The sequence below is a fragment of the Diabrotica undecimpunctata genome, chromosome 6, assembly GCF_040954645.1.
Source record: "Diabrotica undecimpunctata isolate CICGRU chromosome 6, icDiaUnde3, whole genome shotgun sequence".
Lineage (NCBI taxonomy): Eukaryota > Metazoa > Arthropoda > Insecta > Coleoptera > Chrysomelidae > Diabrotica > Diabrotica undecimpunctata.
Genome location: NC_092808.1, coordinates 146448824 through 146467136, shown reverse-complemented (window position 1 = coordinate 146467136; position 18313 = coordinate 146448824). Strand labels below are relative to the sequence as shown.

The 18313-nt window shown below is 34.3% G+C and overlaps 1 protein-coding gene across 7 annotated transcripts in view; it reads right to left on the bottom strand.

Annotated features, from left to right (window-relative positions):
• The window catches only part of blo (bloated), a 524956-nt gene that overhangs the window by 105224 nt on the left and 401419 nt on the right, over nt 1-18313 (bottom strand). For all 7 annotated transcript variants that reach the window (XM_072535671.1, XM_072535677.1, XM_072535673.1 and 4 more), the window contains one exon: nt 229-2693. In XM_072535671.1, the coding sequence (XP_072391772.1) occupies nt 229-2693 (2465 nt within the window). The remainder of the gene's footprint in view (nt 1-228; nt 2694-18313) is intronic.

The following is an 18313-nucleotide window of genomic DNA, read 5'->3' as shown; positions in this document are numbered from 1 at the left end:
TGTTCATATAACTACAAGTGCGAAAAATTATATAAGATTCATAATATTGCAATCTATTACCAAAAAACAGCGAGGAGTAAAAAGTATGGCCACTCCACATACAATATATTGCAGCTGAATGTAACTGGTAAGAGAAAAAGAAAGTAGATAATAATAAATTTTACAGAATTATAAGCTACTTACCAAACAAATTAAAACGAAAAAGAAGTTAAGTAAATAAGTACTAACCTTGTCAAGACCACTCTTTTTTTCTGGCTTCGGTGGTTTCTTTTCATTTCTTCTCACCGTGTATATTTCGACATCTTTATCAATTCTAGGATCATAATGCGAACCATCGTCGATACTCCTCTCTCTGGGTACATAATCGTTAGATCTAACCTTACTCTTATAGTCCATAGTTTCTATGTGTCTATACGGATCGTCTTCTCTTGAGACTGCCCGATCAGAGTCATAATCACGTCTCTTTCTATTGTTGATATTATCTTCTGTGTGCTGTCTTTCACTGGCAATGAGTAGCGAACTGGCAAAACCCTCATCTTCACTTTCGTTACAGTAGTCCCTTCTATGTCGGGGTCTTGATCTAAAGTTGTCCCTCGAATCTCTTCTGAAATCATTCTCGATACCAGAATCTGCGAATCTTTCCCTTCTGTCACTATCTTCAAAATACTCAGATCTGTAATTAGAAGAACCTGTTCTTCTTTCTACATTTTCTCTTTGTAGGGAATCTTGATGAGATCTATAAATGTCTGGAGTAGATTTGTGGAATGTTCTATATTCATCTTTTTTGTAACTGTGACTAGTTTCATATCGTCTATTTTCGGGCGAGGAACTTATTTGCGAGTCAAAGCTTTTAGGCTCATTATCAAAACCGTTATATTGGTATCCATTTGGTCTTGCCCTATTTTCATATTCCAGTCGCTCTTTGTGTTCATTTCCGAAGTACTGTACAGACCTTGATTCTTTTGTGTGAGGTTTTCCATGCTTGTCTGTCATCGTTTCAGACGAATACTTTTCCGTGTAGCCTACTGGACTAGAAGATCCACTTTTATAGTGCTTAGAAGTAGTTTCGGTTACATAGACGTTTGTCGGATAAGGATTCTTTAAGTATTCAGGAGAGGTACGGATGGAATTGTCATTAACTCTACGATTTATTCTAGATTCTAACTGGTCTCTTCTAGCAGATAAATCACTACGACTATTTAACATGGTAGTGGAGGTAAACATAGTTTCGTGTGGTTCTGTAAGGCTTTCCCTTCTTTTGGAGTCCATTCCGTCTCCGCGGCCTCTAGCTGAAGAGTCTATGTATTTAACGTTAGACACTTCTTTACGTTCGTAGCTTGAATATCCATTGAGGTAGGCTGGGTTCCTAAATTTGGGCTTGATTGGACTTTCTTCGTCAATTTTGTCGACTTCATCATAGTCATCTCCAAAACGTGTTATTGTTTTGAAGGCTAAATGTTCCTCACCTCCTAAACCCTCATCTGAGTCTGAATGCGTATGTTTCCTACCGTTACTATAGCTGGTGTGTACGGTTTGCTTTGAAGTACCGTTGCCGTTGTTACCACATACCACTTGGGCATAAATTATGGGACTTCCAGGTGTAGGCGATGTTTCATTAAACTTGTCAGGACTTAAGCCCCTTGTATACGAAAAAGGTTGATTATTATTGTGCTGTACTGAAGCGTGAGGTGTAATAAGAATATTGGTTTTTAAGGGAGGCGGTGAGGTGGATTCAGTACTTAACCTTTTTATCAATGAATTGACTGTTCGTCCCTTTGTCAAAGGCAGCTTCTCAGCTGGCATTTGGCTGCTGTGAATCATCTTGGGAGAATCTTTGGGATTCCCTAAGTGTTCGATTGTTTCTTTTATTCTTGTTCCTTGACTAGTTTCAAATTGAACAGAAGGTTCTGCTTGTTTTACATAATCCTTTTTCTCGGATAATTTTGATTGTTTATTTTTTTCATTAACTTGCTTTTTAGTTGTTTTCGTATCATTTGTTTGTTTCTTTTTATTAGTGATCGATTTTATCTTCCTGGCAAGAAGTGAGTGTTTAAATTTCTTTTCTTTATTAGAAATTTGCTGGGCTTTTTCTACATCAATTATTATAGGCTGAGGTGGTTTCTGTTCTTCTGGCGGAGGAACACGTATACCAGTTTCTTTGTATAATTCTTCATCTACTTCATCTATGAACTGTTTTAGTTGTTCTGTAATACTTTCTTTTTTCTTCTTCCTAACAAAACTTTTGGGTTCTAAGTTTTCCTTGTTTTGTATACTTTCTTTCTCAGAATAATCTAGCTCTGGGGCTGAAAAATAGTCCTCCCGTTGCGTTACTTCTATTATAGGAGAAAGTTGCTTCTTCTCTTTTCTTCTATTTAGAAACTCCTCGCTATCACTGCCAGAACGTTTTCTAAACTTACTATCGCTCTGTGTATTAATGTTTGTACTTTTGTTAGAGACATCACTGGTACTTCGACGTAAGTTAGATTTTTTCGGAGCGGGTGGTTTTTCTCTTTTGAATATGTCGAATATGGACGATTTTTGAGAGTATTTCGAGGTAAAGGTTCGTGGTGGTTTCTTCGGTGGTATAAGTTCTAACGAGTTTTTTCGTTTAGTGCGCCGGTCGAGGGAGCCTGAGAAATATTCTTTCTTCTTTTTTCTGTTCTGCAAGGTGTAGAACTTTTGCGAGTTAACACCTGAAACAAACACAAACAGAAATTAAAGTTTATCTACAGAAAACATAAAACAAATATTGTTGTATAGTTTATTAAAAGCAAAGGGTGCAACTTGCGTATGCAATTTATTCATTCTGCAGCAAATAAAGTCAGTTTCAATAAAGCCGTTAAATAAACAAACGTTGCACTATTTTTGTTATTTTGTACGAATCTTATGAGATCAATTAAATTTATCACTTTCATTGACCGATTACTGTAGAATTTCTATTGTTGGAGCTTAATATTTGAAACCTATAACATAATATTTCGATTTTGACATTTGGCAACAAATATGATGCATTTGAAATATACCTAAAAAACGCTGAATTTAAGCTTTCACATTACAAATGATCGCACGTCACGAAAATGCTTCCACGAAGATGGTATTGGGTAGAATTTGTAATAATATGTATATTTCGACTAAAAAAATTGTCCGAATAAAAAACGTTTGACTTAAATTTTGCTCATCTCCAAATTCCAATATTCGGTCACTGTTGGCGCCTCAATGTACGATCAATTAGGTTTTATTAGCACGACACTAGAACATACTTTTTATTTCGAGTCTTAAAAAGTACGTTTAAAGGAGTTTGAGTATGTTTAAATTACAAAAAAGTTTGACAATTGCTTTCTAATGGCTTATAATCATAGGCTACCATTTGCAGCGGCTGTTCAAATGTTGCGAAAATAATGACTTAACAATGGTTTTTCCCGAACCAATAGCAGAAGTTAAATAAATATACCCTTGGAATTTTGTTTGCTATTTCTCCTTGTTGCCTGAACGAGGAAAGATGATTCTCGGAGAATTTTAAAAACCGGCAAATTTTCATTTAATTCCATTAGTTTTGATAAAAAAGTGATGTAAGCTCAAAATGCTATGTGGCAATCTTTGTAAAGTGAGATAATCACTGGTTTGTTGCTGTATTCCGTCTCGAGAGATTTTGATAACAGCGTTTTTGAGGTCTAAGTGGGCCTACATGATTTTGAATGAAAATCGGTAGTCGAGTTTAAAGAATACATATTGTTATCTTATCATCCAGGATAATCAAAATCCCAGTTTGATGTTTGTGTGTTTTTTTTGTATTTAAATCTAAGGTAACAAAAAAAAACATCAGGTTTTTTAATAATTTCAAAAGAAACCATTAGCCAGTGAAGTGATTGGTTTTTTTAAATTTTTCCAAATAAGCATTTATCTTTAATATACTAAGATTTGCTCTCATTTCAGTTTAAAGGTTTATAAATAAATATAAGTTATATGAATCAGCTAATTTTCATATTTTAGTTTTCTTTTAAATAAAATTAACCTTGACAATTAATTGTTAATTCACATGAGTTTGGTATTTCATTTCGACATATGACAGTTAGAAGGTCCAATTCAATGTAAGGTTTGTTGATAAATTTAGATATTTTTAGTTGTAATAACTGTTGTAATAACGTGAAATAAAAATAAATATGTTAAGTTTCTCTTTAAATCAGAAGTTTAAAAATGATTTCTTTTAAAACGATATTTACCATTGAAATTTTTTAGGAAAGACAAGTCTTTCTTTCCAAACAACGAATTTGATCCAATAGATTTTTTTTTAAACGGCGTCCTATTTTAAATAGTTTAGGAATCTTCCTGTGTAGTGTTGCCCAGGATATCTCTGTAAGTATTTTTTGATTTCTTTTTTGTAGTTAGTTCTCCCAGTACTCCCCAGATAAAGGAATCCTTATCCACGACTCAGCTCTACTACCAAATACGAGTAGCCGTTCGTAAACATGTCAACTTATTTGATTACCCTACCTTCAAGCCCAGTATTTGGTCAGTCACCCCTTTTAGCCCACTATAAGCAAATTATAAATTGTTAAACTGGCGCACAACGTGAAGCGCCAGTTGTAACAATTTATTTATACATTAAATTGAACTTTCAATTCAACTGTTTCATAAAAACAATTAATAACAATTATGCGTTATTTAATGCGATAAGATTGAATTTGACGATTATTTTTTCTCATCTACTATATTTTTTTGAAATTTACTATAATTTTATTACCCTGGCACAATAATCTCACTCTCCAGGTTTAGGAACACTGAATTAGACACTCTTCATCTAGGTATATGTGTATATTTTTAATTTGCGACTAGATTTCCGCCCCTTTCAACTGAATAAATGCAATTTAACAAACGATAATTACTTAATTAATGATTATATAATAAATATACTAATTATCTAATAACATTTAAAATCCAGTCACGGCCATTCTCATTCAGCTTTGGTACCACAAAGCAAATTACACACATTGTGTTTTTTATGAATGCAAGGAAATCCTTATGTGACAGATACACAGCACAATATACCATGGGCAAGGTAAGGTTAATTCTTATACTGGTCGGTTTGTTGCATGTTCGATTTTTATTATTGATTACAAGGTCATGTATCTGACTACGTTCTGGACGGATTAAGCAAATCTTCTGATAATTAAATAAATGTCAATTGGAGGTGAATTTCTACTCATGAATTTTAATATAGAGCAGCTTAGTTATCAGAATTAATTTAATATGTCGGTGAAGGTTATTTTGTAGGAAATATTTTATTAGCGAAATTAAAAAAAAAAAAAATAAATCAGCCGTCCCGGGATGCCATCAACAGTCTTCAATATTCTAAGCTGTTTCGTAAGTTACTTCGATGATAAAGATGAAGAATAGACCAACAACTGGATTTACTACAACTACAACAACCGGATAAAGGTCTTTTTTTTTAAGCCACAATCTCTCTCTTGGTGTAAAAGTAAGAATGCTGTGAATGATGCATCTTTTCTGTTTTGTTTTTTGATGTTGAATCGTGGACCTCGAAGATATGTGCAAGAGATTGGAAGCGTTTGAAATGTGGCTGTACCGAATTACTCAAGGTCCCTTTTTTCGATGTCTTTCAAAACTTCAATATCTCACACACGCTTGGCTTTAAAAACGCACTCGTTATTAAAAGAGTACAGTTACCGCTTAATAAGTCAGAGAAAATATGTTTATAGGAGGTTTGATGCAAAAACGTTTGAAAAAATTAAATATGTTGAATTAATATACATACCAAAAGTGAAAGAAATAATAACCAGGTGTTAAACGGCTAGAAAATCATCATTGTATAAGGATACATCCTAATAAAGTACTTTAAATCGTAAAAACCGATTTTTTCACGAACAAGGCCCTAAATTTATAATTGCTACAAGCGGTTTTAGTTTAAGGAGAACTCTACACAAAGAATAGTTGTAATGATCGCCACGAAAATGATTTTTTATGAATTTCCTGTATTAGCAGATTCTCACAGTTGTTGGCGCAACAAATTAGTTGCCATAAATTTAATTATTTCCTTAAAAAATGATATTTTTAACTCTTACGTAATTTTATTGTTTCTAATTAACTGTTATTCCATTACAGGATAAATTTATTAAAGTTTGATGATTTGAAAATTGCTTTATTATTTGTATAAATCAAATTGAATCTAATATGGTTTTAAATATATTTAGTATAATTTAATTTTTTAGACAGAAAGTTCTCATCATTATGGGCTATTTTAATGCCAAGCTGGAGATAAGACACAGTACATTGGAGTACATGGACTTGGAGAAACGAGAGAGGAGATCTCCTAGAAAAATTCGGAGAAGACTCAGAACTAGTTGTCACCAACACATTCTTCCAATTACCACCTCGCATGCTGTACACGTGGAAATCCCCTCAAAACAGACCCGCAAGAATTATTAAGAATCGAATAGACTACATTTTAGTAAATAAAAAATTCCGAAACAGCCTTACATCTGTCAAGACTTATCCTAGAGCAGACTTGGAGACAGACTACGTTCCACTGGTGGGAGTATTTAGAGTCAAACTCAAAACAGTGCAGAAAAGGAAAGCACAATCATACGACCTACGTATGCTGAAAGATCTTGATACAGGGATGAGAGTCCAAGCCACGTTAAACGTGCAAGTAACTGCAATTAGAGAGGATGAACGAAGAACAAACGATCAAACATTACATTACAGAAATAGTGCAAAGTGTAAAGGATAAGAACTTAAAGACAGATAGATTATTGAAGAAAAAATCATGGATGACAGATGAGATCCTGAAACTAATGGACGATAGAAGAGAAGCCAAAAATGACACAGACAAATATAAAACCATAAATATATTAATAAGAACGAAAATCAGAGAAGCGAAAGAAAAAGAAGCAAGGGAAAGATGCGAAGAAATTAAGACTCTACAGTCAAAGTACGATAGTCACAATCTACATAAGATAGTTAAAGAAGTCACAGGGTACTAAGACGAAGGCAGAAAGAAAGTATAACTGATTCTGACGGAAACATTATCTTGGACAAACAGAGTAAAATAAGAACGTGGAAAGAATATCTAGAAAAACTATTTGAAGACCAAAGAGATAACACCTTTTAGCTAGAAGAAGAGGTAAATGATGGAACAAGAATATTACAGTAGGAAGTTTGCTCCGCAATAACACAGTTAAAGGATGGCAAAGCGGCAGGCCCTGATAATATACAAGCAGAACTACTCAAACTAATGGACAACGAATCAATAGCAATAATCGCAAAGATATTCAACAACTTATACAACTGGAGAAATACCAACAGAATGGCTAAAATCTGAGTTTATTGCACTTCCAAAAAAACCAAGAGCCAAAAAAATGCGAAGATTATCATACTATAAGCCTCATGAGTCATCTCTTAGAATTGTTCGTAAAGATAATTCATAAGAGAATCTACAAGCTGTGTGAAAGTCAAATTTCCCCCAACTAGTTCGGGTTCACAAATGCTGTTGGCACTAGAGAGGCTTTATTCTTAGTACAAGTCTTATTCCAGAGATGCAGAGACGTCAACTGAGACGTATACGCATGTCTGGTTGATTACGAGAAAGCGTTTGATCGAGTACAGGACGCCAAGATAATGCAAATACTAAAAGAAACAGGAATTAACAAAAAAGATCTGAAAATAAATAGAAATCTTTACTGGAATCAGACAGCAAATCTCGGAGTTGAAGGTGAACACACTGTCTATGTGAAAATCATGCGTGGAGTGAGGCAAGGTTGTATTTTGTCTCCTCTGATCTTTAATCTGTACTCTAAAAGAATATTTATCGAAGCTTTGCACGAAACTGAAAAAGGTATTCTACTAAATGGTTACCGGCTAAACAACATCAGATATGCAGATGACACCTTATCTGCAAATACCTTATGGTATTTGCAGACAACTTAAAAGACCTACAAGTTCTTATGGACAAAATCACGTATTACAGTCAACAATATGGACTCAATATAAACGTTAAGAAGACAAAGCTTATGATAATTAGCAAGAAAAGGATAACAGAAGGTCAACTCTACGTCAACCAATCCCCTGTAGAAAGAGTGACGCACTACAACTACCTCGGCACCATAATAAATAAAGAATGGACCAATAACCAGGGGATTAGAGCACGCATCGGAAAAGCTAGATCCACTTTCAATCGGGTGGGGGCCTTCTTCAAGAGTCACAACTTCTCTCTTGATACAAAAGTAAGAATGCTGCGATGCTACGTCTTCTCTGTACTTTTTTATGGTATTGAATCGTGGACCTTGAACGAAGATATGTGCAGAAAACTGAAAGCATTTGAGATGTGGCTATATCGGAGAATGCTTAAGATCCCCTGGACTGACCGAGTCACAAATGATGAGGTCCTCAGAAGAATGAATAAGAACCGAGAGGTACTGACCACCATCAAATCTCGAAAGTTACAGTTCTTCGGACATATAATGCGAAATAAATCAAGATATGTTCTCCTTCAAACCATTCTGTAAGCAAAAATATTTGGAAAACAAGGTCCAGGAAGAAGAAGAACATCTTGGTTAAAGAACCTCAGAATCTGGTTCAATAAAACATCTGTGCAGCTTTTCCGCGCTGTTGCAGATAAGATAAAGATTGCCATTGAAAATATTGTCAGGCAATATTAAACCGGTTTCTGATAAGGAAGATCTATAACTGATTCTACACCTATTCACAGTGAAACAAATTTTAAACAAAAAATCATGGTAATGCGACATTGACGTCCACAACATATTTGTCCACAACCAGCCGGTTGTGTAATTGCCCTAGGCTTATTACACAAGCAAAGAAAAACGATATGAAAGATTTATTAACCTATATTCTTCCGTTTCAACATGTATTTTATAACACTTTAAAAACGTCAACAGAGAACTTGGATGACCTGGGACCAAGAACATGTAGAGGCATTTGATGATGAGAACGGAGGCACCAGTTATGAACTTTAATATTGTTTTTTCTTTATAATGCTTTTTTCTCTTTATATATTTTTTAATCTTTTGTATTACTTCACATCTTATAATAAAGAATTTCAAATTTTATGTATAATTTTTTTCATCTAAATTTAGTTTATATATATATATATATATATATATATATATATATATATATATATATATATATATATATATATATATATATAGGGATTCTACAGCATTCACTGCCTTCCCTCCCTCAACCGTTTCCATCTCTCTCTGTTGTTCCATTCTCCATCGTTTAGGCCTCTATTACTCATGGCGTCGTCTACTTCGTTCCTCCAGGATTTTCGGGGTCGTCCTCTTTTCCTCCTTCCTATGCGGCTCCATTCGGTTATTCTCTTTATCCATCTGCTGTCGCTAGTTCTTCTTACATGTCCATACCACTTTAATCTTTTTTGTTCTATATATGTTAGTATGTCTGTTTCTATTGATGTTCTTTGCTTTATTTCGTCATTACTTCTCCTATCCATTCTTGTTACTCTGCAGCATCTTCGCAGGCATTCCATCTCTGTTGCTACTATCTTACTGCTGTTTTTCTTGTTTATGATCCAATTTTCAGCCCCATATGTCATAATACTTCGCACTAATGTTTTATAAATCTGCGTTTTTGTCTTCATATTTAGGTGTCTATCCCACCATACTGAGTTAAGTTGTCGGATTGCTGTTCTTGTTTGTCCTAATCTTTGTGTAATTTCGTCCTCTGTTGTTGCCTTTTTCGTGATTATAAACCCCAGGTATTTGAATTTATCCTTTCCTTTGATTGTTACGTTGTCATCAATCTGAAGATCTTCTATGTCTTCTTCACTTGTAGATAGGTACTCTGTTTTCGCGAGGTTAATATCTAGGCCAGCCTTGGTATATTCTTCTTGTAGTTTCTTCATCATGTAGCTGAGGTCGTTTTGGTCTTGTGCAATCACTACTTGATCGTCTGCAAAGCTTAACGTATATAGGTATTCGTTCCGTACCGGTACTCCCATGCCTTCGCATTTTCTTTTCCATGTAGTCAAGGCTTTTTCTTACTATATTTTGAATAGGGTTGGAGATGTGGAACAACCCTGCAGGAGCCCTTTTGTTGTGGTGAAGTCTCCTATGATTCTTGTTCCCATTTTAATGGACACTTTATTTTCTTTATACAGAGCTTTTGTAGCTTCTATGAGCTCCGTCTGTATTTCTAATTTGTACATTGCCTTCCATAGTTCTGACCTTGGTACAGAGTCATACGCCTTTCTCAGGTCCACAAATGCCAAGTGTATATCTCTATTTTTTGCTTTTTTCTTTTCCAACAGTTGTTCAAGTGTGTATATGTGGTCTATGCATGATCTTCCTGCCGTGAAGCCTGCCTGATCCTCCCCGATTTTGCCTTTTATCGCTTGCTCTATCTTTTCTCGCAGTATCTTTCCATATAATCATCCTATTGATGATATTACGCTTATTCCTCTGTAGTTTTCGCATCGTTTTCTATCTCCTTTCTTAAATATAGATGTCATATATGCCTCCGTCCATTCCTTTGGGAGCTGTTCTCCATTTTTGGCTTTCTGAAATATCTGAAATATATATATTTAGTTTAACTTCACTTAAATGCAAATCATAAACGACAAATAGTAATTAAACATGTTTGTTGTAAATGTGACGTAAGTCATTACCATTAGGTAAGTTTACTGCACAAGTGGTGAAAGTCATTTAAGAGGCTAATAAAATCTCCATTATGGAGATTATTAGGTAAAAATACATACTATGAGCACGATTATTATATTTACATTCATTTGTCTAAACAAACAACAAATTCCATAAAAACTTTCGTCTGTACAGAGTTTTAGTAAAGCACTAGTTTGCTGAAAACTTCATTTGTTTACTTACACCACTTTTGCTCTCAGCGGCTCAATAATGCACATTTGGTATTGGTAAATCATTTTTGATTTAAAAAAAAAGTGTCAAAATGATGGGTAAACTAGCTGTTAAAATGTTATTGTTGCATATTTTGGTAGATTTTTATTTCGATGTATTAACTCACAATGTAGCTAATAATACAAATGGTTGATGATATAAATATATAAAAAAACTAACATCACACAAGACAATTACTTCAGAATTATTACGTAAGGTAATTCTAATTCCTTACCTTATGTTTTCAGTAATCATGGAGCATCTCTCCACTAAACATATCTTGTTTTATTTAGCAAAAAAAGATGATTCTGCTTAGAATCCAACGACTAAGAAATGTTTAATAAATGTAGGTATCCAATCAGAAATATTTATTAACCTTAAATAAGATGGCTATCATCTAGACAACAAATTTATCAAGTTAATTACAGAAGAAGTTCATTAACTTAACGTACACTTCTGGACAGACGTTATTAACGCAGGTTGCGCTAAACAAATGAACGCACCAGATGATGTCTTATTGAGAACGTAATTGAATTATTCTCTAATGACTATTTTATGCATTAAAACTACTTCGGCCCAAAGAAACTAAGTTGATATATTTTTCTTTGTGTATAATACAATTAGAAGCAAACCAATTACTGGTTGCACGTCATTAAATTAATGACATCACATATAAATGGTCACAACACGATGCCAAAAAGATTTAACAAATTTCTAGTTTAAATTAAATTATCTAAAAGCTGTAATTATTTAAAAATAGGTTTAAAACTTAAACAAAAACCTTTTGGAAGCTGGACTACAGGTCGCAAAGAAAACAGTAGCTAAAGGAGAAAAAACAGCCACGAATCTAAGCAACTGTTCATTAGTTACCAAACAACTACTAGCGGAAAACAAAAGCCATACTCAAGCATACATAGAACTTAAAATAATTGAAAAAACTAAAACGCGATATAAAAAATGAAACAAGAACTTAGTAGAGAAAGTCATAGAAAGCAACAGAAGCTAAAAACGTCTAAGAACAACACTGGGTGATCAGAAGATTATCAAAATTAAAGAAACCAATAAAAAGGAAGAGAAGGACAAATATAAAATTACAAAGATAGTTAGAGTCTTCTACAAAACATTGCACAACTAGCAAAGCCAGTCAAACAAACCAACAAAAGGGAACTTCAAACGAAAAATAAGAAGCGTGGAATTAGAGGTTCTATCAAACATCTTCTTCTTCTTCAGATGCAAATCCACTAATGGATGTTAGCGATCACATTTTCCATTAATTCTCTATTTCTTGCAATATGTATCAGAGATTGTATGTCGTTAATCCCTGTCCATTGCCTTATGTTTCGGAGCCAGGACATTTTCTTGCGTCCCATTCCTCTCTTGCCTTCAATTTTACCCTCGATTATAAGTTGGAGGAACTGGTATTTTTCATTTCGCATGATGTGACCTAGATACGCCGTTTTCCTTTTCTTGATGGTTTCGAAAAGTTGGCGTTCTTGGTTTATTCTTTTAAGGACGTCTATATTTGTGATTTTCGCTGTCCATGGTATTTTTAGGATACGGCGATAGAGCCACATTTCGAAAGCTTTTAATCTGTTTATATCCCTCGTTTTGAGTGTCCAGCCCTCTACGCCGTATAGCAGCACTGACCACACGTAGCACTTAGTAAACCTTAGTCTCAGTTGAAGATCGAACTCTGAACAAGTCAGTACCTTCTTGAATTTTACGAAAGCTTGTCGAGCTTGCTCAATGCGACATTTTACTTCCCTGTCCGATGCCCAATCTTCAAAAAGCCACGATCCCAGGTATTTAAATTTACTCACTCTTTCAATGGACTTTGTATTCAGTGTTATGGTGGAGTTTTCAAGTGCATCCAAGTTTCTGAAGATGATCATAAATTTGGTTTTTTTGGTATTAATCTCTAATCCCATTCGCTTACTGTATTCTCCGATTATAGTGACAAGTTGTTGAAGATCGACTATGTTGTCACAAATTAAGACACCATCATCAGCATATCGTATGTTGTTGATCAATACTTCATTCACTTTGATTCCCATCTTTGCATCCTCCAAAGACTCTTGAAATATGGCTTCCGAATAAATGTTAAATAAAAGCACACATCCCTGTCGAACCCCCCCCCTCTTATATGTATGGGTTTGGATATAGAATTTTCTATTTTTAACTGTGCCGTTTGATGCCAGTACAAGTTTTCAATGATCAACTTTCTTGAGGATCTGCATTAACTTGTGGTGTTGGACACGATCAAACGCTTTTTGGTAATCTAAAAAGCATAGGAACACATCCTTCTTTTGATCGTAACAATTTTGGACCAGCACATGTGTTGCTACTATTGCTTCTCGTGTTCCTAAACCTTGCCTAAACCCGAACTGGGAGTCACTGATGTCCCATTCACATTTTTTGTATAATCTTTGATGCAGTATTTTTAAGAATATCTTTAAAGTGTGACTTATCAGGCTAATGAGTCTGTGATCCTCACATTTTGTTGCATTGACTTTCTTGGGAGGGGAATAAAGGTAGAGCGTAAACACTGTTGAGGATAGCAGCCAGTTTCATAAATTAAGTTAAATATTTTGTGTAGTGCTGAAATTCCCCTTTCATCCAGTAATTTGAGTATTTCTGACGGGATTTCATCGTCCAGGTGCCTTATTGTTTTTTGAATTTAATATTGCCTTTTCTATCTCCTCTTTGGTGAGAATTGCCGAGTTTTTAAAAATAAGCAAGACAGTAACAATTCTAATACTAACAGCTATCTAACAGATGTCTCAATATTAAAGTGTCTCATAATTCCTAAAGACTTTAGTGTCTAGTAATGCTCCTGTATTAAAACAAAAACAATGACAAATACAGACGACCTCAGACATATAACTAGAAATGACAATGAAAAAGAAGAAGTCCAGGAATATATCTACCTACGCCAAATTGTGAAACTTGACAAAGAGAACCAAAGTGGGTAAATCACTAGAAGAGCAAGACTAGCATGAAGAACCACAAAATACCTCTATACTTGAGGAGTAAGGTCAAAGCAAGCTCAGCAAGAGCAAATTGGTCAACCAGTGCATCCTTCTTATCATAACATATAGATGTCAAACCTAGACCCTACCCAAGGCAAATATGAACAAACTGGCCATAAAAAAAGGGCAAGAGAAAAAACAATGCTAGATATACAACTATCAGGTAGGAAGAGAAACGATTAGGTAAGATCAAAAACAAAAATTGCGGATGTCGCAATAAAAACTGCCAAACTCAAATGAAGCTTTGCAGGTTACACTGCTAGCCGAAAGGACCAACGCAACGTTGGAACACCACCATACAACATTGCAGACTCTACATAGGAAGACCACAGATGAGATTGCTAGATGACATTAAAAAAGTATGTTGCTCAGGATAGAGATCGGTGGAAGGAGTTGTGAGTGACCTATGTCTAAAATGGACGACAGGAAGCTAAGGAGTGACGTTTATTATTATAATTTTAATTAATTTCAGGTCTTTATTGTCTTTTTTGCTCCTGAATGAATTCCATTCTAGGACCTGTTTTGAGATTCTACTTATTAGCTTTTACGGTGGCTTAGTTCTATAAGCCGCCACTTATAAGTATCCGATTTTGAAGAATGACGACTCTCCGCTCATTGCTTGATCGTCAACAACTAAATTATCAGATAATTTCTATTCTAAACGAAATTTACCTTTAAAAACTAATAGAGAGTTGCATAAATTAACTTCACATTCAATACAAATTTCCAAAAATCAAATCTAAAGGAACAATAAACTTCTGGGTTGTAAAAACAAACACCATTTACTAACAAAATATTTTATAATCCGCGGAGCTCGCGAGAAAACCGGTGTGTACCAGAGGGGACACTCGCAATAATACTAATCAACGACAATCTCAGTGACTAACAAACAAAAAAACGTATTCACTGGTATTCCATTCACAATATTATACAATCTGAATCAATATTCACCATAATCAAGGTACTTTTGTGTGATCTCGTCGTGATTGAGCTGTACCCTTAGCCAAATTGTAAGTACATGTTATGTTTTTTTATGAGAGATTAAAGAAAGATTGATAAGTATTGAAGGCAAATCCTTAGCTATTGCTAATAAAGTTCTTTGTCAATTGGGAATGCCACCACATACCCGAACTGCGACTGTTTCATTTGATGTAGATGCTACCTTACCTCTCGCTTCGTGTGTAATAGATGTGACATTGTTACTACGTGGAAAGACTTTCAGAGAAACAGGTATGGGAAAAATAGTATAAAAATGTAAACTCATTGTTTGGGATGAACGCACGATGGTTCAGAAAAAATCGCTTAAGGCTCTTGATCGATCGTTGCTGGAATTGCTTGGAAACATTCAACCATTCGGGAAAGCATTGATATGGCTCACAGAGGATTTTAGACAAACATTGCCTGTAATTTTTCAATCTTCACCAGCAGATTTTTTCAACACCACTGGATGAAATAAATGCTTACCTGACATATTTGTCACACGTACCTATATTGCAATTGAGTACGAATATGCGTGTTCAGCTGCAAAACGATCAATTAATCGAGGTGTTCTCACGACCGTTACTAGACATTGGGAACGGAAAGCTGTCAGTCAAAGAGACGCCAGACAAAAATCATTGCCTGATAATTTTTTTATTTTATTAACATCTAACAGAGAACTTTGCCGTAAACAAAGTTATTATTGCCAATACGATCGCCAACGTTCGATAACCGGACAGAGTACTTAAAGAAGAAGAAAGAAGAACTGATCGAAAAAGTGTTTTCTAAAAATAGGAATCACGATTGGTATAGTTAACGAGATATCCTTGATACCAAGAATAAAGATGTATATCAACTTAAGCTCAGGTTAATCGTACACACGCAGCTAAAACATTAAAGATCAAAGAAAAAATCGATATAAGATTGAAAACTTTAAAATGTGGACACACAGAAGAATTCTACGCGTGTTCTGGAAGAACACAGATCTCACCTGACAATTCTTGAAGAGCTTCATATAAAAAAAAGGCTATTAAAAGAAGTAAACCAATTATACTTAAACTATTTTGACTAAATGGTCAGAAGAATGGAGACTATACAACTATTGGTAGTAGAAGAAAGGAGAGAAGAACAAGAGGAAGATTTCCAATACGATGGGTAGATCAAATTAAGATTCTGGTGGGAAAAACTCTATATGAAGCCGTTTATCCGGCACAGCATCGCAATGTCAGATGCCGGATCAACTAAATAATGTTATCCAGAACTCAAAGGTAGGCAATTACATATAACTCGATACGCATCGTTGTGGAAACACATATTAATCAGCCAAAACTCTGCAATGGAACGTGACTCGCAAATAAGAAATGAATCAACAGCGTAGTGAAACCAGCGATTTTAACGGGGCCTTTCAAAGATGAAGATGTCCTCATTCCTCGAATTTCCGTGATCCATACCGATTCACTATTTCAATTTAAAAGACTGCACTTTCCATTTTTATTGGCGGTTTCAATCACAATCAATAAAGCTCAAGCTCAATCTTTGAAAATTGATACTTTTGTATTAAGATGCGGATTGCTTTTGACATCGTAACTATATGTTACATGTTTCCGTATCGGCAAACCAGATAGCCTTTACTTCTACGCAGACAATGGAAAAACTAAATAATGTATACCCACAAGCATTGCAAAATAAAACTTATATCAAACATATTCTTTATTTTGTTCCTTATTTCTTACCTATGTAATCTCAATCTTTCACAGCAAAGAGTAGTAGGGCACAGCTTCTTCTGCGTCTAGTGCCCATCTGTTATCGAATGTTGGCAAACATTCAGGCAATGATAATTTTATTTGTTGCTGCTCTGAATGGTCTGAGAGGTGGATGTTGCAAAATACTTTAGTTAGGATATTTATCTTCGACCGAAGTCTGTCTTACCCTGAACTTTGCCTTGTCGAATGCATTTTAATAATTTATATTTGGTTTCACCCCTCATTATGTAACCCAAATATGATACAGCTAGTTGACTATAAAATAAAACAGGTTTTCTAAAACTTGAATTTTATTTCTATTTTTAACAATTTAGAATGTTTTAAAAAGCAAAACGTTTTATAAGAATGACATTTTTAAAATAAATAAAAATATAAAAAAAAATAAAAATAATTTTTTTTTCTCTTGGGCACCCCCCACCCGTGGCACATTGTATAAATAAAATAAAAATTAATAGTAATACAATAAAAAAATATAAATCAACTTATTGTCAGAATGACAAAAACAGGCTACCTTAAGGCATGATTGAACATACCACAGAATAGGCAAAAGACCGCCCATACAGCTGAACCATTAACAGTTAACTGGATAAATGCCAATGGAGGGAACTAGAGTAGGCTAATTCGTAACAGTGGTCGAATGAACTGCAATATGAGGATGATGATGATGGTGATAATTAAATAGTACTCTCTTCAATCCCCGCCAGAAAAAATCAGTCCCTGTCTCTGGTATACGTAAGTACACAAGTAACCTTCATTAAAAGTAATAAGTAGGTAACATAATTCTTGGAGGATTGATGAATAAATTACGGGAAAAATTCCCTCGCAATTGGTAGAACGTATTTTTTCAATCTCTAATTGGTTTAAGTAGATCTCAGTAGGCGTAGATACAAGTTTTGTATCTCTGTACAACTGTCATTTTATGGGTATGGTCAGTGGTGGAGTTTTGAGCTTGATAGTTTGATTAAGGGTTGAAAAGGGATGAAACCTTTAAATTATCTATTGCTCTTAACATTGTTTTTGCAACAAAAAATCCAGCACTATTTTTACTGAATCCTGTATTTTTTGGTTTAATTAGTATACTATTAATAGAAAATTATGTTCGTCGGTCAATAAGTCTTGGGCCTAACTAGTAAAACTTTTTTTTTTAATTGTTCTTTATTTATCAAAATAATCTTCTTTAACGGCTTTTGTTATTTCCATTATTTTCTTAGGCATTTTCTTATTATTTATTTCCATAACCATTCCAACGGTTTTCTTATTTTTCGATGTAAAACGATTTATTGTTAAAATAGGCTTCAATATCTCAATTTGGAGCAATATCTCTTGCCATTTATATACTCGGTTCGCTATTCCCAGTCCGAATTGTCTAGTGAATTTACTAATTGTTTTTTTGCGAAGTTAGTTACTTTTTGACAGACTAAAAGTGGCTGGAAATTACTATACAACCAAGCACACGTACACATAGCCAATATTAATAGTAAAGAAACTAAATAGTAAATAAAATAGAACTTTGCGAATTACCGACAATCAATATTTATTTATCTGCACCATATAATAAAATATGTTAAATTATAACAACTAGAATATATTTTTTAAATATATACTACCCAAAATTTGATGGGTTTAGTATACACTT